The sequence below is a fragment of the Vanessa tameamea genome, chromosome 9, assembly GCF_037043105.1.
Source record: "Vanessa tameamea isolate UH-Manoa-2023 chromosome 9, ilVanTame1 primary haplotype, whole genome shotgun sequence".
In the NCBI taxonomy this organism is placed as follows: domain Eukaryota; kingdom Metazoa; phylum Arthropoda; class Insecta; order Lepidoptera; family Nymphalidae; genus Vanessa; species Vanessa tameamea.
In genome coordinates this window covers 10979989-11003585 of record NC_087317.1, presented here as the reverse complement: position 1 = coordinate 11003585, position 23597 = coordinate 10979989, and the positions used below count along the sequence as shown (strand labels likewise).

The window sequence follows — 23597 nt, the reverse complement described above, 5'->3', positions numbered from 1 at the left end:
AAAGAATATTTTAAACGAATATTGTTATGGGTAATATTAGCGCTTTAATATTTGTTGTTCTGAAAAGTTTAATATCCTACCTGATGGTGTAATGGCGGTGCTACAATCCTGCCGGGGAGCGCAGAGGCACAGCGCCAGGGCTCCAGGTAAGCGTCGGATGCAGGCTCGTCCGTCACGCTTGTCAGCTCGCATCGTGCGTGTGACAGTTTGACACCCCACCCACAGGCAGTTTCCGCTTCCTCTCCCGATGACGTCTAAATACATCATTCGAATTTATATCCGGACAATATTTAAAGCACAGAAATCAAAAATCTCGCAAAACTAATCTTACTTTTCAAAAATATTGAATCAAAAAGTAAATTAATTTCATAGTATAATTGCAATGCCTATACATTGTATATATATACATGTATATTTAGCAACGCTTGTCCATTTCATATCCACAATCTTCGGTTTAAATAAGCACGTGCCATTGGAATATATCAGGTCTCAATAAAACGAATGTTATTGTTTTTATCCTAATTCTTAATCGCACTATTGTTCGATTCTGTCGCAGAGATTTTCAATGTAAATTAGAGACTACATAAACTAAAAGACAACTGGTTTCAAAATATAAATTGACAAGGTGTACCTGCACGTGACATCCGAGTAGAGGGCGGGCGACGAGTCGGAGGCAGGGTTGTCGCGGGCACGGTGCGTGCTGCTCCGTGGCGGGACAAGCGCGTCCCGGCCACACCGCCATCGTCAAGTGTTGGCTGCAACGTATTCAACGATATGTCACAGTTCTGACACTATTCATCTTAATTTTTGAAACTTTCAAGATAGAAGTTTTGCACATCTATCATAACAGTTCAGTATGAAATTCGTATTACCAAGGTGTTTTGATGTGGTTACTACTTTTAGCTTATTCTAATTTATCGTATCTATAGAATTATTTGATAACATATTTTTGTTAATTTCAAATATCTTTTCATATAGGAATCGAACTAAATGTTATATGCGTCAATAAATATGTACATTCAACTCATCAAGGATAGAACGTCCGAAGAAAGTGATTTGTTTATCAGGTATTCATATTATATAATACACAATTTTATTATAATGATGATTCATCGAAAAAGTCAATAATGATTAAATATTTAGCATCATTTACACTAATGAACTTCAGAAGTTCCGGTTATAAGACTTTCAAGACCAAGACTTCACAATCATCAACCCGAACCTGTGCCCGATTCGCCCCAGGCCTGCCGGCCGGGATTTTTATATCCTCTGCACCTTGATTAAGAGGCACCTGCCTGGGCGGCCTGCTTATGCGTGAATATTAATATTTAAGTGATTCTCTGCTTACCGTATACGCCGCATGTGTCGTGCAGTGGAGGCGTCACCGCAAGAACAGGCAGAGGAATCCCACGCACCCCATTCCCCTACCTCGCAGTCGACGCCGCACGGAACGTAGCACCAAGATTCTCGGGCCTCGGTTGCTGTGGCATTCTAAATAAATAACCCATAACGTTAACAAAATTTTACCACTTTAAACTGATTCGAGTACAGTTCCAAGAATTTAGAGAGACACTCACGGGACAGTATGAATCGTTGACGAACAATCCGTCACTGCGAAGACACCGTACCGATCTTTTCTTAGTTCCCTCTCCACAAGGCGAACCACCTAAAATTTTATAAAACATTTTTCTAGTATATGACATAAATTAATAATGATCAAGGAAATTTAATTGTTAGAAAAATTTATAATGAGTATGAAGTTTAGTATCGCAAAACATCTTTTATTATGTTAAACGAAATGTAAAATTTTAATCTAGGTCCTCGTAGAAGTTTGTTGCTAACCTAGAGGCTGACAGTCGTCCCAGGGCGCCACATGCCAGGAGTAGGAATGCGGCGCACACGGCTCGGCGGCCACGAGGTGCGGGCACGCGGCACCGCCCTCGTCCGCCGCGCGCAGCACGACGCGAGTGCGGTCGCGCCGTCCCCCCCACTTCGTCTGCAGATTTCTCATTGTTTATACTTTTGTGTTGTAGTTTACTCAGCTTATTTATTTACTTGTAGGCATAGTGTCAGCCTATAAGTGACCTATTACTAGACAAGTGCCTTCGCATCTTTTGGAACATCTATCTTGCTAACAAAACCAACGGGAACTAATCGCATCACATTCGATTATATATATTTACTCATTTCAATTATTATGTTTCGTTAAGCCATTCATTTAACTAATGAAACAGTGTCAAATTTCAGATTTAGTAAATACCTGTTCACAAGGGCTCCATTCAGACCAAGTGCTGACAACGCAGTCCGCGGGACAAGGAGCACGACAAGTCGCTTCGCGGGATGGCGCGGGACCCGCACCCGAAGTCTCACATGTCACATCGTCCAGTTTGTTTCCATCTGCATCTATACATCTATTTGAGGAAAAATAATATTTTAGGCAATGAAGAGTTTTCTTATATTTTAGGATCGGAAGAACATTATTAAAATATAAATCATTTGATAACATATTTTTTTGTAAAGTAATTATAGTGTTGCTCAGATACGCTAACCTATTATATACTTATATGTTGTAAACAAAACAAATATAATTTGGAAATACAAGCTAAAGCACAGCTTAAAATTTCAGTCTCTGGTTTTCAGTATAATTACATTACTTTTTTTATCAAAATTTCAAGTTTCTTGCGATACCCCAAAAATGTATATTTCGTACCTCTAAGTACTGCTAAGCAGTTCGTGCAGTGATCATGGATCAATTAATTTACGCTTACTAACTGTGTTTTAATATTTTAGCATGATACACGGCCTTAAATAAATGAACACAAATATTATTATTATGCGCTTTGTATCTTAAGCCTTTATCGAATTATATGGGATATGTGTCTGTATCGGACTCACTCTACGGTGCGGTTGATGATGGCGCGGCCGCACAGCGCGTGTCGCGGCGCGCACACCGACCACTCGCTGAGCTCCCAGCGCGGCTCCGGCACCACGCAAGTCGCGCGCTGCAACGTTGCGCCGCATTCGCGACCGCCACCCGATCCTTCTTCTATCACCTCTCTGACAGAACAGGTGGCATTGTTAATATTCCAATATAAAATATAAATTTTAAACCTGGTATAGATGATCTTCGATATTATCCTGTAAATATTATATGTACCTTGTTCTAAATCTGAAAGCAGCTCTGGAGCCAGGCTCAGCAGCACAAGGACCCCACGCAGCCCAAGCTCCAACGGCGCAGTCTCTGGCACAACGCACGGTGCATGTTCCTCTCAGAAGAGAGCCAAATTCTTCATCATATGTGAATCCGTCAGTTGCTGCTTCGCGCACACGACGAGGACCTGAAACAATCAACAACACTGGGTGCAAATTTCGTAGACTTATATTTAGAAAATATTATTATACTTACAATATTATTTAAATTTTTAAGTAAAGTAATAATTTTACTTGAATTATTTTGTAGTGCGACATAAATTTAACTGTTTTTCTATTCCTATTGTGCTTCGTTTATTTACAAGTAAAATAAAAATTTTATGTAATAAGTTTTATGAAAGCTTTTGAATTACGTAATAAATAAATAAAAAAATCTTATTTTGAGCTTTAAGTGCTGCATGACAGAAATGGTTTATATACCTTCGCTATATGGCCACCAAGGAAACGTCACATTAAATCACCAACTTACACATTTATATAATATTTATATATTTTTTTTCTTTTTCAACAGTTCACGGTGTTCTCGAAAATATTTTAATTACGTACCAGTAAGGGGATGATATTTCTTGCATACGTCCATCGGTACATCCCGACCTCCGACCAAACATCGAGCTGCTCTTAAAGACCTCCCCTCACCGCATTCAATTCTGCAATAATATATAGCAAAAATTTTTTTTGTAGAAAAAACAAAGCATTTAAATGAAGGATATTTGTAATAATTACCCCGGTGGCAGTATGCAGTCTGAGTCGGCGGGGAGAAGTTCCAAGGTTACATTTTTGCAAATGCATGACGGAACATCAGGATCAGAAGCATCCAAGTACCTAAGATAAAAACAAATAGTTCAATTTTATATTAATTCCAGGTAGTATATAAGGTTTTGATTCAATAAGCATGATCTTTGATGCATACTTGAGAGGATCAGCGCAAATAGCATCACAAGTGAGTATCACGAAGGAGTCGCAGGAGACAGTGCAGGCGGCGACCCCGGGCGGCACCAACTGACCTGCGCACGCGCCTGCCTCTACGCGATGTGAATCTGATCCGCACCATATACCTACGTATGGGAAAAAGAGGTTAGTAATTAGTAAATTATTATCGTTCCATCAATTATCATCACTTATTTATTTTATTTTTATTTTCAATAGGACAACCCACAGGAGATAGAATATTACACCAAAATAAAAAAAATACATTTCAAAATTATCTTGGCAAATGTTCTAGTATTTAGAACGAACACTAACAACAGAATGCGATGGTTATTGCGCTTAATTAAATTGTGTTTATGTTTTTGCCATATTTAGGCGAACGGGCAAATGGGCTACCTGACGTGATCACTACTGCCACATTAACCTATGAAATCATAACCATTTCTTAAATTATCAATGATCTTTTTGGCTGTAGTTATATAAGTATTTCTGCTTAAAATAAATTACGTGTGGGTGGTACCTACCCAGGCGGGCTTATCACAGGCGGCCGTATCTCTACCCTACAATATACATATATCAAGTAATTTTTGATTTTATTATGACTTCGACAGTTTCTCTGAAATTCAACTAAAATATACGATATATGTACATACATAAGTACGTGAAGTAGAATACTTCTCTAGAAAAGGCATATATTCGTTATTTAACTTACTTCTTAATCTATAGCCTACACCGCAACGTTGATCTGGGGGCAGCCGGCATGTGCTCCACTCGCCAGCGACCCACGAGGCATCCCGCGAGCGACACGAGCGTGCCACCGGACAGTCCCGAGTCTCTTGTAATGGACCGCAATTGGGCCCACCGTGTACAGTCCGAACTCTAACTTGTTTTCCTGGATCTGATGAAAGTGAAATTGGTATCACTTAGAGATTTTATCGGTATATTCTATCACTAGGGACGTAATTATATTATTCTTGAATTTGAGCTATGAAGGGATAATAATCTATTTTACTGTTTAATATTATTACAATTACATTTAAGTAGCTATACATCTGTAATAGTTAGTAGGGAAATATTATACCACAAGTATTAGGGCATGGTGACCACGGCATCCAGGCTTCGACTCTACAGCCTCGCTTGCAGCGAACTGTACATGCGCGACGAGATGCCGGTCGACGAAGAGGAGCGCACCTGGAGGACACATTATTAGTAGAAAGGAAGTGTAGGGAGCAGGTGATAGAAGTCTCTTATTCATTTTACTCCTTCAGAATTACTGCTATACTAATATAGAGGCAGTTATTTTTTACTTATATATTTTATCCTTACAAGTAACTTTGCCATAGAAAAAAAGACGAAAAAGATATTAGACTACAATCATATTATAATAATGAAACGTAAGTAAATATTCATTTCTTATGATTTCCAATAAGGAACAATAAGGAACTTTTTCTATGTAATATTAGTAGTAAAAAAATTTACTAATACTAAAAAATAATTTAAGCTTAATTTAAGCTTTAAAAAAAAAACGAAATAGCAAACGATGGTACAAATTTCAATGAAAAAATAAATATATGAAAGTATAAAATCAACTTACAAAGACTCACGAACGACGTCGGCGTTGTTTTGCACACACATGACGTCTCGAGTCATTTCTCCTTCCTCTATGCAGGGTTCTTCATCATCGCTTTCGTTAAATGGTTCACCGTCCTTTATAAAAAAAAATAGCTATATAAGTATTCAGGGAAAGTTGCTTTCGATATGTTTCATACTCTTCAAAGTATATTTAACGGTTATTATAATCAAGACGTATACTTTTGGTTAGAGAATGTCAGTCTACGAGACATACGGACAGACAAACGGAAGATTTATTTACTGAATGTCATTCGGTCTGATTTATATTTTTGTTTCTATTGCCCGTCGCAGCACAAAGTTCTGTTTAAGTTTATTTATTGGTACAAATTATGAGTTTAGCTTACCAGTAGGTCAGTATAGTTGGTAGCAGGCATGTAGTCCTGTCGCCTTCTCTCGCAGGGCCCCCAAGGCGTGGCCAGCCAAGAGTAAGTGGCACACGCGTGCGTGTTGCAAGTTTCGTTCTGTATGAGCTGGTCTTCTAAGGGGCATGGCCAACCGTCTGTTTTGAAAGCATTTTCATTATTTGTATTTCCAAATCTATATCAATTATCAGATACTTTTCAGGTGACATTAGTCGTGGTGATTGAGCTTGTTTTGGGTTATTTTCTTAAAATAAAAACTTACTTATTCTATAACTATACTTATTTATAAAACTAAATTACGTCAAAGTAATCTTACGACATAAAAGACGACAGGAGCTCGTTTTGCGTAAACATAACGTGTTCAAGATCGTCATATATGACCAGAATTCTAAAGAGTACTGACTGGGTGCGGAGTGCGCCAGGACGTGTCGGCGGCGCGTGCGTGTGGGGCGCGAGTGTGCGGGCGCGACGCAGGGTGCAGCGCAAGGCGACCACGCGCCCCACGACGACACCACGCAGTCGCCCGCGCACGCGATGCGGCAACGTTCACTGCGCGGCGGGGCGCCATTTCCGCACCATGCACGCTGTGCTTCCTTCTGATCAGGGAAGAATCATAATAATAATGTTATTTATTTTACGAAAGGGCTTAAACATGTACATAAGCTAAGAAAGAGATATCGTATTTAATATTATTACTTTATGTTGATCAACAATTACAATTGTTACAATTGTTTCAAATTTCAATTCAAAATGCTAACTTATATGTTAAGCTTCCAGTACACGTGTGCTTGGCAGACATTGGGCCTATGTATTGGTTCACAAAACGTTTACACGTTTGCATAATGTACATGTTTTCAGTGCTTGAAAAACTTGGGCGTCCCGCTGGAAGATCGAAAGAACTCTGAAGAATATATTGTATTGCATAATATCTTCTTCAGAGCTCCAGCGACTTCCCAGTGGTTCATTTATACTTTAAAGCGTTATTATTTGTGCAGAAAGTATTGCTACCCAAGAGAGGAGTAAGTGCGGTACGTAATCAATGTGTCAAATTTTAACTTATTCTATACGTGCCGAGACTACTCTTCTGAGCACATCACAAGCAAGCTAACTAAAATCATGGCGGTAGAACGAAAGACTAACAACATTCGATTTGATTAACTTGAAATAACTTTTTTGCGACGTTGTCCTTAGTAACATTTACCTAGTAATAACGTCGTTCGCAGGCGAAGGACTTAAAAAAAACCAAAAGTACTTTAAAATTGAATTTAAATTTTAATTCACAACTTATTTTACAAATATTAATACTAATTTAATTAGACTACTTCATGTGTTGAGGTTGTAATACAGAATGCCCCCAGAACCAATTATTATAAAATAATATTAAGACTTTTCTTAATTCTAAGAGACACAGAAATTATAAAGAAAGATCGGTGTGGTCCGTTGTTGGGCGGCGTGATGTTGCGCAAGGGTTGCTGGTACCGGGCCGTCGTTGGTGGTCTCGGCGAACGCGATGTCCTAATGTACCTCCATAGGGTGGTCGCATACATAACATAGTACCTACAATTACAAATACTTTTGTTGTTGTTTGGAAGTTGCGAGGAAGAAATAGAAAAAATGTGTGCTATGACAGCCGTGGTCATGAAGATTTGGAATGATTTCGCATGACTGAACACTAACGTTCACTAACTAATGAGATGCTTAATGCTTACGTTTGTCTAGAGGGAGCTGAAACATCGTCTATGCAAAATATCATAAAGACATTTATGGGAGTTTCAATGGTTCTGGATACGCTTGCGAAGGGTAAAATCGACTTTTTATCCTGTAAGAGCTTTTCCTCGACCGAACAACTGCGAATTCAAACATACCACATGGAATCTTATTAAAACGCCGACGTTATACCCTTACTGAATGTATTCGCCGTACCACTAATAAAGAAAGTCACGCAAAACTCAAAAGCCGCGATCCACTTATTAGACGGTCTATATCCACGTTCACTCAATCGCCTACGCAACTCAATCGTACACAATCGAGTACGCCTAGAAGAACAAATCTTTCATTAAAAAACGAATTGATTTGGTATGAACTTGGTTATAACTTCTTAAATAATTAAATTAATACCCAGCTTGCTGGCCCTGCGTGTACTGGAGTCATAAAACGGTGCGTTGTTCATCACTGTTTGCATCAGTGTCTCATACCTGTCATTTTTCGAATTTTATGATAATAATGTGTGAGACTTACTCCATCATGACCGATACAACGAAGTTCTCTTGTACGCCGTCCCGGCCCACATGTTGTGTGGGGCTGAGTGAGCACACAAGGCCCCCATGGTAAAGCTTTCCATGCCGCGCATCGGGGTGTGGTACAAGTACGTTTCTCTTCTAGAGGTGGACATGGCGCTCCGCCTCCTGACGCTGCTGCCGTTACACGACGTCGACGGACGCTATAACCTGTTTAAGAGGAAGACTTGTTTTATAAACATATGGAATTTGAAATTAGTCATTCTGATGGATGATTAGTTTTTATAGTTGTACTATTATTGAGATGCCACTGTTGGGCTAAGGGCTCCCCTCTCTTCGAGGAGAAGGTTAGGGATTACTCCACCACATTACTCCAATGAGGGTTGGTAGATACACAAATGATAAAATTCACACAAATTCATTAAAAGAACAACTAAACTGTACCTGTTGTGGTAAGTTGCTGAACGGGGAATAACGGACAACCATCGGTTGGTTGACAAGCTCCCCACTCACTCCACTCCCCTACTTCGCAGTCTCGTGGGCAAGGTACCTAAAACAAATATTTAATTAACTACTACATCCACGAGATAAAATCTGCCTTGTTGATCTTGTCATCCATACTTCGCAAGGTTGAACAAGCGTGGGCATCTGCGCATGCGCACATTGCACGGGATGTAGCGCCCGTCCATCAGCGCGTACACACGTCGCCTCACGCCTTTGCACGCCCCCGCCGCAACTCGCCTCGCTATCTTTATCGTTTTCGTCCGTTTCGTCGTCGTCCTCGTCGTAGATTGCGTCGTTGTCGTCGGCATCGTCATCATCGTCGTCTGCTAAATCAAATTTTATTTGTATTTCAATATTTTATATATTATTTAAGAATATATAATTTTAATTAATATTGTCAATTTAAATAAAAAAGGAAGTAAACTATTATATGTAACTATATATTAACCACATGATATTTGAAACACTTACAGGGTGCTAAAGCTGTCGGTTGTTCAATAGCAACGCGGCAGGAGCCCCAGGGTCCAGGAGTCCAATGTGCACTTGCTTCTAGCACAGCAGGACGTACCTCTTCAACCACCTCACATTCTTTACCACCGCCTAATTATAATATAGAAATATCATACAGATTGTTACTCATGTAAGACGTTTAAGAATAAATTGTTCTACAAGAGTAACGCGTGTGGTACTTTTCTAAAAAATACCTATTTAAATGAGGTCGGTTAAAAAGAATACAATATTAATTAAAAATAGACAAACATAATATTTAAAAAAAACCTTGTGGCAGTCTACGTAGTCGCCGAGTCCGCACAAGAGCCCCATCGGATCGTGGACGCCACGGCAACCATTCTGCTAGAGTACAGTCTTCATGCATCACACAAACTCGCGTTGTTCCGATATTTGCAATAGCAATGCCGCAATATCTGAAAATAATGTCGCGTTAGACATTAAAATATAATTAACATCTTTCTAGACTTAGCACCCGTGCTACGTCTATTATATTTCTATTTTATAAATTATATTAAAGTATTACTCGGTGAAAATGTCCTTTACTAATACGTCTTACCGTTTCCCTACATATATTTTTTCGGCAGTCCGAAACGAGGGGGTAGATTTGAGGTGTAGGTCCAACGGTTTTACGTGCTTGCTGAGGTACTAGGATGTATATATTGTCAATTTGCAAACATCGAGTTGTTACGTTGAATTTCCACAAACTAAATGTAACTAAATGTGTTGCACTCAAAATGGGCTTAAAGTTGTCGTGTCAGTTCTAGGGAGAATTTACATTACAAGTCGAGCGTAGCTTTTCGTAGAACTGACAAAATGCATCTATAACATGATTTAAAAGCGATTGTAAACCTATTTGGATAAAGTATATCCTTATTTGAAATATAAATCAACTGCGACTGAAGAGTGGCGTTGATTATTATATTCCTTTTGCTTCCTAGTATTCGAACTGCTGAGCAAACTTACGATTTTTAACAGATACTCAATTGTCACTAAATATAAAATGTCCCTGTTAATGAAACATTGTTTGAAATAGTGTCATTAAAATGGAAAGAAGAGGCAATCGATCAATATACCCGCGGCAATGCCCCAGTTTAAAAAAGATGTGTCGTAAAAATGCTAGTCGCGAACGTGCTGATCTACTTAGCTCGAGTTTCAAGATGAATTTTAAGATGCCATTTCGTTGGTAACTGCCCGCTATAGATACGCTGTAAGATTATAATCGGAATCGATTATAGTAAACGCAACTCATGTAAAAAACGTGCGTTAGAGCATCTTGAGTGAGGTTCATAGCTTTAATATTATGCCGTTATTTATTGGAATATTTGGAATCAAAACATTTAAATCAATCAATATATTTGTCTAGCAGCTGAGCTAAGAGGAATAATTTTCTACACTAACACTATTCCTTTAAAACTTTTAACATATAAATATTCTATAAAATAACATCAACACAATCAATAAATATTTTTATATGTATAATTTATATATTTCAAAACTTTATGAATCTATATAAGATTTTAAATTAACATGGTTATTTTTGTTACTAACAGTATCTAAAACGGGATATTTACCATGTTTTTTATTTTTATTTGGTGGAGCTCGATATTTCAACATTATCCACCAAATAAAAATAAAAAACATGGTAAATATCCCGTTTTAGATACTGTTAGTTTATGAATCTATTTTAGTATGGAAACTTTTGTACTTGCGTAATATATAATGATTGCTATTTTCATTTCTTCATATAAGTTTGTTTCTATCAATATTATCAGATATAAACCGGAATTTAAAATCTTGATCATGCATTTTATTCTGGAGTCTTTTCAATGTTAGCATACTTTTCGTTTGCTTAATCGGGTTTCATTATAGTCTGATTGTAGATTTATTTTCTTTGGTGGGATATCCACTTAAAACTTCGGTTTGTCTATAAGTTTCAGCGCTGAATAGCAAAGTTTAATCGTTTCTCAACTTATATTAAAGTAATAAAATTCCGATGAATTTTCCTATATGTGAGTTGTAAAAAGTTTTCCGTATATATTCGTATTTTTTAAGCATTAGTTTTTTATCTTTTCTCAACTGAATGCAAAGTTTTATAAAACTGTATTAAAAATATTAAAATTCATAAAATAATTTTTTTATTTCACTATTTTATGTATAAATTATTATTATGCTAAAATGCTCCTATAAATATTTCGCAATTAAAATATACTTACAAGGGCTCTACAAACTGTCCGTCCTTTCTGCGGCACTGGACTTGCCTCCTCTGTAAGCCCAGACGCGGCGTATGTACTAAAGAATCAGCTTCTGGTCGGCTATTATACCTGTATGTATAGCACAATTTTATTAAATTGTCTTAAGAGTTAAAATTGCTTAGTAGATAATATATACAAAATTAAAGAAAGATTCAATTGAAGAAGATATTTATTTTACATACACTTTGATGGAACATTACTTCATCGGTTCAGCAATTTTTAGTATAATATCGGAACAATTGAAGTGGTAAATAACATTAAAATGTAATTAACTTAATCCATTTTCATTACTTATAAGATTGTTTGTCCCGGCTAACTATCACCGCACAGTCAAAACTACTGAGTTTAGAAACTTCAAATTTGGAACAGAGGTTTAATTATAACGATACCTATCTGCTTTCAACAAGAATTTTCAATTTCAAGGGCAGGAAGTGGGTGTGGTTATTTAGTATGAAAGTCTTTGTTCTTTGTAGTTAGAAGGATGTAAATCTGAATCCTTATTTTACCCGCAAGAAAAAGCGATCAAGTATATTAGAAAACTGTCATTATTTCATAGTTATTGTGAAATATTTTACGTCTTAATGGTTTTAGCGAGGTCCCCATCCCCCTTGGAGCACTCGGTCCAGCGGCCGACGTAAACCGTGTAGTCGCCATCATTTATCACCGGTTCTGAAAAAAGTAAACCTCGCTTAATAATTTATTTCCCTACGTGAATGGAATTTCAACGTTCATAAATTAAACATGAATTGTTGTCTGTAATTTCATAACAAAATACAAGTAAAAATGTTTAACATATTGTATTTGTAAAAAAATGTTATGATTTTCTATTAAACAACGAGACCACGGCTGAGGAGTCAAGCAGCCGTCAGCAGTATTATTCTGTAATTCTTACGAGATGACATTGATGTTAATATTACTTTTTGCTATTAAACGATATGGTATTTTTGGTGAATTTAAAGATTGTTCTTTCAATTTGGCTCTACAGAAAGAGCGTATAGCCTATGGGCTACATTTATATTTTTCTTTAGGTAAGCGATTATTTTATGTTTTGATATATTTTGGTATGTAAAAATATTTTATTATTTGTGTTGTTTGCTAATATATTGTCATACAAATGAGATAATATGACAAAAAAAGTATTGTAAAAGGGCAAGTAGCCTATATGTAGACAATATAAAGTTCAAATTAATGTATACGGATCTTATATTGACGTAAAATACATATATTGTCGTGCCCAACACAAGCCCAGTCTATTCATCCAAGAAAGAATAAAGATAAACAAATCTTAGATTTACGTATCTCATGCGATTTTCTAAAATGTTAAAGATATTTGTACTGTTTGTATTGTGTCAAATCATTGTATAGATACAAGGAGGAAAAAAAAAAGTAATAACACCTAGTTTCCGCCTTCCACAAATTTAATACGTCCTTCTTGGAGCACGTCATTTCTTTTTATAATAAGATTCCTCGTTTATTTTTAACTTGGCCTATTAAAAAATGTAAGGCTCATGTCAAAAAATTATTGATATGTAAGGCATATTACTCAATATAAGATTATATTAATGATCAAAAGCGTGGTCATAGTAATCATTGATTTCTAGGCAGTATATATATATAAATTTAATTGTACTTTACTCCAATACTCTGTAATTAAATTGGTGGAAAAGAGTAACTACCGAGTTTCTTGTCGATTCTTCTCGGTATAATCTACTTTCCAAACCGATGGTAGCTTCACATTTCATTCAATACTTGAATAAAGTATATTTTGGTTTTGATTTTATCTGTTCTTGTTTAATTTGTCTTTATTTATAATACAACACTTTTGCATTTATATCCACTTTAATTTTACTTCCAAAGTTTCTGTTTTATAACAGCTCCGTCGACGTTCAACGCATTTTTTTCGAAAATCCATAATGAATATCATAGATTATTCAAGCTCAAGCTCACCAATGATATCGCGTCAATTCGCTGTCAAATTATGTTTATTTGGCTTATGTCCTCTTGTGGTTAGAATAGACTATAATGTTTATTTATAGAGGTAGGAATTTAAATTATTGGCCTTGCAAATAGCCGTTGCTGCTATTCATAAAAAATCACATGCCAAATTATTTTTTAAGGGTAATACAATTGTCTGATGTTGTCAGAATTGTAAAATGAGAGTATTTTAATTTAAAGAATGGAGATTGAAATGAAAAATGTTCAAACGATGCGAACTTAACTTTATTGATTTGGAAACTCTAAGTCGTTGTTACCCTTAATGTAAATATGACTGGCTTTAGCAAAGCCGCGGGGCGTCATCCAAGACAGTTGTAATAGAATCTATATTCTTCTACATATTGGCAAATTAGTATTATATTTACTAATATACTTTCATTGTAATTATATTGTAATCATGGTAATTAATAGCGCTCCATTTTTATTACGTAACTAAATTTTTATATTTAATTATTTCCGTCATCATCTACATTCGCTTGTTCTTATTTTATTTGTTTAGGCTGCCAATCTCCTTTGGCAAAGCTTTTGTTACCTGCTTACGGTTTGTTTAGCCGCCTACGCGTATGATCGATGTTTATTAATTAATTAATTAAATATATATAATTTTCAAGAATATATCTCAAGTGTTTATGTATTATTACTCATTTTTGAATACATATAAATATGAAATATTACATAATTACTTATTTATAGTGAACAGTCAAATAACCGAACATGAATATCTAATCCACTAGATAGCATTTTTTATTGTACATATTTTTTAAGCAATTCACTCGATAGCTGTCGAAAGAAATGTTTATCATCGAGAGACTGCCAAATAAAGTTTCCATTTTATCACAGTTCTATGAAAGATATCGAGTAAAAATAGATGCTTGAAACTGGATATGGTTTCGTAGACATTTTCTGAATTGGTAAAATTTCTTTCTTGCGGACGAACTACAAAAGATTGTTATTGTATTCGATATAGTACGACAACAAATGTCAACGTAAAACCCTACATACATTTATTGATACTTATGTTTTGCGTTTGGTTAGCTTAACTTATCTATAAACATGAGGGATCGTGTTGGTAAAATAATATTAAAAAAAAACAAAATATCAAGTCATATTTCCATGTATAAAGTTTTTCGGTTTTTGCGTAAGAAAAAATATAACTCAATTTGTATGAAATTTATAAATGACTAGATGCCGTCCTCGTCTTCGCTCGCATTTTAGGGGTTGGTTTTTAGATGTTAGGCATAAAAAGTAGCCCTAGGAGGACAAGCTTGTTCATACCAAATTTCATCTTATTCTGTTCAGTGGTTTACAAGTGAAAGAGCAACAGACTGACTTACTTTCGCACATATTTTTTCGCACTTATTAATATTGATTTTCACCTGAACAAAATTATATTTTTAGCTTAGTTCAAACAGAAGATGGTTATCAAAATGCTTCATATTGTTGGGTGTATGTTTGTAAACATACAAAGTTCGTGTTCGTTTATTCTCCGATTGTTAAACGACTGTGATTGTCTTGTTTTTATGAATAGGTATTAGGTAAAAGCAATCTTATGCTTGTAGGGGTAATTAAATGCATAATATTCAGTTTAAGAAAAAAAAGTGAAACCGTTCGCTGTGTTATTATAACCAAGGTCTAAACATAATTAACTAAAACAATATATATATACTATATATCCAACCGAAGTATTTTGTAGTTAGTTTGTTAGTTAGTTTTTTAGTTTAGGTATCAGGCATATATTCAATCATGTTTTATTATTTTTGTTTAAAAATATTTTATAAAATGTTATAAAATAAATTCTGTGATAAATGGAACGTCTCTTATACATATGTATAATATTCGTATGTAAGATTATGTTTTAAAATTAGACTAGACAATTTAGCATTTGGAATCATTCCAGTAAAGCGAAGGTATAGCTCTTGCCAGAGATACGATGTATTGCTTCGGTACGGTAAAGGTTTATGTAATTTATTTTTAATAATTTATATTTCAAGAAAATATGATATTACCATTTTCAAATGTATACATGAATCAGTAATCGTTTTTATAATGCATATTTCAACAGACAGAATAAATTAACTTATAATAACAATGTTATATCATTATAACTATTTCGTATGATATGATGTTTAGTCCAAAGTTTTTACTTAAATAAAGATATATATATAATGCTATTACGTCAGATATAATGTTGTTGTATGTTGTTATTATGTGTTTTTTATTGTGTTACGATTTATAAAGTAAATCTAGTAAATTTTTACTTATAATTTTTTATAATGATTACATTAATTATTTTTGATAAATTAAGATAATTTAAGTGTTTATATTATATGTATATTCATTTTATTAAAAAGAGTTCTTTTCCTCGTATATACAATATATGTTATCTAGAACAATTTTATTTTTCAAATATAATCGAAACCAAGGATAATTTAAATAAGTGTGGCAGTTTAGTCTTCGTTCGAAAAGAATAATTTCTTAATGATTATTTTAAATAAGGTAAGTCTCTAAAACATACGTATAACATGTTATGTAGCTTATGTTCATTCTGAAACTATAATCCATAACAATATCGCAAAAGAAAATATCAATCGTATTACTAGTTTTCGTGTCAATATGGAATATTAAAAATGATAAGTGTCTTTAAAAATAGATGTTATTAAGAATTTAAGACAACTATTCAATATGGATACATATATATACGTATTTTTAAATATTTATAGTACAAAACATTTTTTTTTAATTATTAATATTTTATTGTAACTCTAAAAGTTAAATATCATACTATATTTGATATTGTTGTATTTATTGTTAAATGTATGCATAATGTTTGAGGCCTTACTCATCGGTTAGTTGCTACACAAATAGACCGCCTTGGAGCGTAACGCAATTAAGTTGGTGCCCCTAAACTAATTAGCCCCTCAAATGTGCCCCTAGTTCAACAACAGAATATCTTCTAAATAATTTTCTGAAAATAAACTTTAACTAAAAAATACTCTCAAGCAAAGTATACATACATACGTAATACATACATACTGTATTACATATGTACATGCTCTTCTTAACATAAAATGAATATAGTAAGTAAAAAACGGATTTTATATTTTTATACAAATCCGTTCAAATATTTGTTTATTCATAATTATTTTTTTATCAAAGCAAATCTGCATCAAAGTCTTATAAAATTAACGAATCGTTTGTGGAGTTCCTTTAGAGGTTTAATTTAATTAATGCGGTGTCGTCGATAACTTACTTTATTGAAAGATATTTTTACAGCTCTTTTAATAGGGGAAGTTTTTCATATTATTATCTGAAGTAAGACTTTCTTTGTTACATACAAAGTAAAAAATATTTTTATGATCTTATCTCATATATAAAAATGGCCGTATATCTGTTTGTGATTAATTGACGACGTTTGTCCAATCTGTGTATTTTTTCCAATAGGTTTCAAACCATTCTATATGGTTTGTTGTGACCTGTGAATTGACACTGCTGCAGCAAATCAACTACTTTATCGTTGGTTGGATCGCCATGATTATTAAAATATAAGGGTCGCTGACATTTGGTTAAATTAGCCATCCTTTTAAACGCCTAGCCTCTTTACTTTACGCAGCCCCTCAACCAGTGTCTTGAATGACATCAGCCAAATTATTTTCCGTTCATAGTCGTCCCTATGGACGCTCCTGAAAATAAGGTTGTTTATCAAGAATTTCGGAACCCGATGACCTTTGGGCACTAAGACATGCTTAGTAAAGTGGCGAGGCGTTTAACTGAATGGTTAATATAATTAATTGGCTGCAATATATTTATACACAGCCAGGGCAGCGTTTGAGTTTTGCTGCGTACTTTTGTACGCAATATAAAGAAAAATACCTATGTACTAATAATTTTAGTTATATGATTAAGCATTTTGGCGTCGATTTTTTGGTATGTTTTACGGAATTTATACTAAAAACTGTGCGTATAATCATTATATAATGTCAAACACAATAGGTAAATCTGTGTTTTTAAATTAAATTTTACATGTGCACGTCTTTGTGTATTTTTGTTCTGCTTCTATCTCGTTGCTGTTGTGGTCTTGGTCTCGCGGTGTGATTGATCTTTTTTTTTCCGTGTCTTTAGCGATAATCCTTGACTGATGATAATTATACCTTCTCTACTAAGCCCTCTTTTTAGTTTAAGTCATAGATCAAAACCAGCATTGGTCTTTACCTATCCGAAAATATTTTAAGCGTTAACTTTTAGATCTATACTAAAATAAATATGCTTGAACAATTTAATAGTTTCGGAGGTCCCGAGATGAGTGAAATACTGTTTCTTAATTACATTGAATAAATTGTAAGCCTTAATATTATGTAGATTTCATATTACTATTATATTCTATTCCGGTACGTATCACCAGGGTCTCATGAGCTGTAACATATTACGCGCATTTGTTTGCGGTGTTTGTAATATAAGTGACGGAGCTGCGGAATCGCTCTGACGTAACAAATAGTCGTCACTACACGTATATTACTTATGTTATAACTACACACCAGGGTGCTTATATGTCTTTGTTCCTAGTACAAATCTTCTTATTCATAGATCGTTTGTCAAGATTATATCATGATTATCAGTGTCTTGATCAGGAGGATCTTGAGTACGATTTGGACAAAAATGTTTTGTGCCTATTAAAACTTAAAAATATATAAATATTGTTCAAGCCTTGGTAGTATATTCAGACAACAATTTGTTTTGCTTAGAATATTTCGTGTCTAATTGACGTTTATAATTTTTATTGAAACACATATTATATTGACCTCTAAAACAGTAAATAATCTTGTCTAATATATATAATCTTGTATAATAATCGGGTAAAAATAGATTAAATATATTTCGAGAAAATCTCAACGATTGCCCTTAGCCTTCTGCGAAGGGCAGATAGCGATCGCTTTATGTAAAAATTAGTCACGTGTCAAAATTGGATGTTTCCAGAAAATATATTTTTATTTATTCTGAGATGTTATTCATATTTTAAGAACTGTTATGTTAAATGCACCATCATTCTACCCATTATGCTACCACCACATAAATGATTAAGTTTTACTATGAATTGTCTAGATATACTAAATTATATTGTATACATATATGTTTGAAATTAAATATATTTAAAAGTTACAGCGTGCTGCGTGCAGCACACTTAGAGACAGAATATTAAAAAAAAAGTTTTTATTGATATTATAGTATACATTGCTTAATTATATTTTTTAAAACGATAAAAATCCGTTTCAATTATATTTTCATTATTATATAACAGACTAGCAGTGCCCACGTCGGTTTAATTGAAAAAAAAGAGTTATTGTTCCGTTCAGAGATTTTACTATAACTCATTAATTCTGTATTAAGCAACTTTAGTGATATTAACTCTTTGGTGGGAGGCAGCCGACATGACGGTTGAGCTGCGCGTTGAGCTGCGCGCGCTACTAGGCATTTTTTAGATATTGCAACGTGACTATATTACTCTTTTATATTTAATTCTAAAATAAAAATAGCCTAAGTTACTCCTTATTACATCAGCTATCTGCCAGTGAAAGTCCCGTCAAAATCGGTCCAGCATTTCCTGAGATTAGCCGGAACAAACAGACAGACAAAAATTGATAAAAAAAATATTTTGGTATATGTACTGTGTATATACAAATGTATTTAGTAAAAAGCGGTTATTTTAATATTACAAACAGAAACTCCAATTTTACTATATGCAATGCATATTTAAAAATGAAAATAATAACTGTCACGCTTCCTTATTTTATCTATGGTATAAATTTAAAAAGTTTTCCTTTTCCAACTTCTCTGTGAATTGCATATCGCGTGACATTCAAGTAGTAAAATTTACATATTAATGACTTCGTGCATATTGTTGGAGTGCTGAGAATGAGTAGGCACAATTTGTATTGATATAATTGTTCTTATCTAAGTGCATATAACTAGGGACTTGTATTTAATGCTTATATACATATTTAAGAACTATGAACTATTGAAGTTTTCAAATATTTATAAAAATATTTTTTCAATTTACTTAAACAAAGTGTGTAAACAGATAGATTAGGGCCCGAGCTGTCATGTGGCTGAATCCGTTTGGATCGTAATATATTAACCGATGCGTGTAAAACGCTACGAGGGAATCATGTTATTTTATATCAAATTATGTGCAGAAATGTTTTATAACATTGGCTGGCGGACGAGCAAATAGGCTAAGTAGGTGAGTTTTTGTAAGCGGTCACCACTACCACTAAAAACATCAAGCATTCTCACTAACCTTTTAAACCAGAACACAACAGTACTATATATTGTAGCTTGGCTGATGAATATATGGTGCGTAACGCACCAATCTACCAACCACCAACCACCCAGTATTTGACCATATGTCGGTCCAAACATTGTTATATTTCAATAATAGATGTTTCAATCATATTGCAACATTATAAGATTTTCCATTTCGCAGCACATCTTTCCATTGTATACTTCATTGTGATTCAGTGAGTTGATCCGTTTGTATCGAGTGCCTCATTGCAATGAACCGAGTAAACATAGGATTTAATAAAGATGCTGAGAATGTTCGTTGATATACGACATGTAGGAGACGATAACACGAGGAATAATAGACGCATAAATTGAACAAGCTTTACCAAACAATATTAATATATTTCATCGTCGTTCTAATCTTAGTATTTTCTTTTAGAAAGCATTTTATTTTGAAGCGTGCTTGGAATGTTTTATTATTTATTTAGCTTTACTATTATTATGGTGTAGTCTCATTTTTTTCAAAGGGCTTGTTTTTACCATCACGTTACTCGAGTCTGGTTTGGTGGATACGCATGTAGCAAAGATTTATCCGATACATGTTTTTGTTTATTCATTAAATATTTTAAAGTGATTAAGTACATGGAAAATCATTAGTGCTTGCATCAATGGTCAATTTACTATAGGCAAACAAAGATATATTTTTTATTTATCTTATATTAACTTTCTTAGCTTGCTCTGAAGTTCTTTTAACTCGTCAGTTTTTAATAAATGTTTCTTGTTAACGAAACACATTGGAAAATGATAATAGGTCTATCATATCCATATATATCTTTAATTACTTACATAGTAACGCTAAACTTATATAAATAAATTTACAGCATATTATTGCCTTTTTTTTTAAATTAGAGGAGGCAAACGACCAGGAGGCTCAACTGATGGAAAGTGACTACCACCGTCCATGGACATTTGCAACACCGGGGGACTTGCAGGTGCGTTGCCGGCCTTTCAGGAAGAAGTACGCTCTTTTCTTGAAGGCAGAAAATGTCTTAAAAATCGCGCTGTTATGGATTTTCGGACATCTAGGTGGTGCGGGTAATATTTGGAATTTTGACGAGATGTCCGAAGGTGAAATTCAGCAGCCGGGATTAATCCGAATAATTCCTCGGAACATTCCCCGTGATAAATTCTGTAGAAGATGCAGAGCGATCCAACATCTCTACGCAGAGCCAAAGGATCAACAGATCGGAAAGGACTTGATCGTCGATAATTCGAGCCGCTCTACGTTGGATACGGTCAAATGGAAGAAGCTGGTACTGGGGAGCACCCGCCCAGAGGTGAGAGCAGTACTCCATGTGTGGCCGAATTTGTGCCTTGTAGAGTCTTAGACGATGGGCCGACGTGAAATACTGTCTTGCCTTGCTGAGAACACCGAGCTTTTTTGATGCCAATTTGGCTTTGCCTTCCAATTGACCGCGGAACTGAACGAGAAATCTATCTATTGGAATGTTTTCAAATCGTGGAGATACGAGGAATGGTGATTTTTTTGGCGGTTAACGCGCAAATTTGCGTCTTTTTGGGGTTGAAATAGACTAGGTTTAGCCGGCCCCAGTTCGAGACTTTGTTTAACGAATACTCGATTTCAGACACAAGTTTGTTCCGGTTTTCTTCGACATTTTCCCGAGAAATATTAGCACGGCCGGTATATGAGGTGTCCACGGTGCTGTCGCCCGCATAGCAGTGAATGTTACTGATTTGCAACAAGTCATTGATATGCAGAAGAAACAGAGTGGACGATAGAACGCAGCCTTGTGGAACACCAGTATTGACGAATTTTAAGTCGGAGCATGCACCGTCGACAAAAACTTTGATGCTCCGATTTCGCAAAAAACTGGTAATCCAATTGCATAATTTCCTGGGAAGCCCATAGGAAGGAAGCTTCGAAAGAAGTGCTTTGTGCCACACGCGATCGAAGGCCTTCGCTAGGTCCAGACTGGCTGCTAATGCCTTCCCCTTGCTCTCAACAGCTTCCGCCCAATTATGAGTCAGGTAAACTAGAAGATCACCGGCTGAGCGACCCCGACGGAAACCGTACTGGCGGTCGCTAATCAGCTGGCACTCCTCTAGGTATCGCAGGAGCTGGCAGTTTATAATGGACTCCATTACCTTGGAGAACAAGGAGGTGATGGCTATAGGCCTATAATTGGACGGGTCTGAGCGGTTGCCCTTTTTAGGGATCGGATGCACCAAAGCAGTCTTCCAGGAGTTCGGGACGACGCCGAATGCATAGGATTGCCGGATAAGACGCGTTAAGACCGGCGCCAACTCGGGAGCACAAGTCCGTAGCACGATTGGAGGGATGCCAACTTTTTAAGAAACCTCATAGTCCTTTGTGAATGCTCGTGTAACATCGGAGATTAGGACATTGCCTTGTCTCTTATAAAAGAGAGTGCATAGTAGTAATCCTACTTCCTACTATTATTATAAACGCGAAAGTTTGTGTGTCTGGGATCTGGCTGATTTCTCTGAGGTATGGATGGATGTTTGTTACTCTTTCACATAAAATTTACAAAACGGATTGGTTAAAATTTTGCACAATTATGGTAAAATGTATTCATTTAAATAAATCTTATTTATTTTATTAAAAAGGAGTATATCCGCCATTCGTATCAATCACAGCTTGTAGTCGCTGTCGCATTGATTCAACAAGGCGAGAGCATATATCGGTTCCTCTGAAGCCATCCCAAACACTTCGGCAATGTTCTACGACAGCTGCTTTGGTTCTATCGTTATTATTTATCCACCGCTGTACCATCAAACCCCATAGATTTCGATAGATATCCCCATATATTAGATACATCGATAGTGTATATCCGCTTCTTTTGCAGGCCAAGGAATCACCACCACTTCCCGGTGCTGATGGAACCACTCATCACACGTCACGTCATTACATTAAACGTCACTTAAAATAACGGCCAAATAATATTACAAGCGTTTTTATTCTAAGATTGCAAGATAGTGCAAGAAAATATATGACAATGACAGACTTTGACAATTCAGTAGAAGATATCATATCTAATTTAAATCTTGCAATGACTAATTAGGCCATAAAAAAGTTTCTATGTTGATATGACACTAGACGTAGTCTAAAGATGTTACACTATTTTGAACCAATTTATCATACTATGTTAGTTTAATTTTATATTCAGTTGTCTGTTTAGTGCTTTAGATTCAAAAGGTACTAAGAGTTTACGACTTGATAAAGGAATGAATTTGAAAACTGACGAAGGTTTGCTTACTCTGACTGTACTTTAAACGCTACAGCTCGTAACAAGATATCCTATACAACGTCGAATCGATCGGCGTTACTTAACATATTTATGTGGAGCAGTGAGCCGATGTGATTGAACGAAAGCCTTATTGAAGTAAGCCGTATAAAAATGGCGCGTTTAATGAAGATTTGATGGAACAAGCTGTACTATGTCACTAGATATGTAAATGTACACAACCTTTTTTTTATATGGATGTATATAAATAGCTCTTTGGTACATGTTTATTATTGTCCTAGTGTCTTAATGTAAGAAAAAAAATCTAACATGTTATCAAAATTTTTCGATTTTCGCTTTAATAATTTTAATATTTAACGAAAATCGAAATATAATCAATTAATAAGTTTTTTCGAATCATTATTA

At 35.1% G+C, this 23597-nt stretch overlaps 1 protein-coding gene across 2 annotated transcripts in view; it reads right to left on the bottom strand.

Moving 5' to 3' along the window:
* Positions 1-23597, bottom strand: part of LOC113396932 (thrombospondin type-1 domain-containing protein 7A-like) — an 83286-nt gene that overhangs the window by 3064 nt on the left and 56625 nt on the right. The window contains exons 3-25 of one of the 2 annotated variants that reach the window (XM_064215905.1): positions 12210-12303; positions 11596-11703; positions 9650-9795; positions 9344-9472; positions 8990-9198; positions 8813-8918; positions 8370-8578; positions 6535-6727; positions 6114-6268; positions 5732-5844; positions 5219-5328; positions 4850-5035; positions 4121-4265; positions 3934-4032; positions 3757-3857; positions 3158-3338; positions 2896-3057; positions 2261-2411; positions 1843-1996; positions 1578-1666; positions 1349-1491; positions 632-755; positions 81-254 (exon numbers count right to left, since the gene is read on the bottom strand). In XM_064215905.1, the coding sequence (XP_064071975.1) occupies positions 81-254; positions 632-755; positions 1349-1491; positions 1578-1666; positions 1843-1996; positions 2261-2411; positions 2896-3057; positions 3158-3338; positions 3757-3857; positions 3934-4032; positions 4121-4265; positions 4850-5035; positions 5219-5328; positions 5732-5844; positions 6114-6268; positions 6535-6727; positions 8370-8578; positions 8813-8918; positions 8990-9198; positions 9344-9472; positions 9650-9795; positions 11596-11703; positions 12210-12303 (3281 nt within the window). The remainder of the gene's footprint in view (positions 1-80; positions 255-631; positions 756-1348; positions 1492-1577; positions 1667-1842; positions 1997-2260; positions 2412-2895; positions 3058-3157; positions 3339-3756; positions 3858-3933; positions 4033-4120; positions 4266-4849; positions 5036-5218; positions 5329-5731; positions 5845-6113; positions 6269-6534; positions 6728-8369; positions 8579-8812; positions 8919-8989; positions 9199-9343; positions 9473-9649; positions 9796-11595; positions 11704-12209; positions 12304-23597) is intronic. The other variant, XM_064215906.1, reaches the window with a different exon arrangement.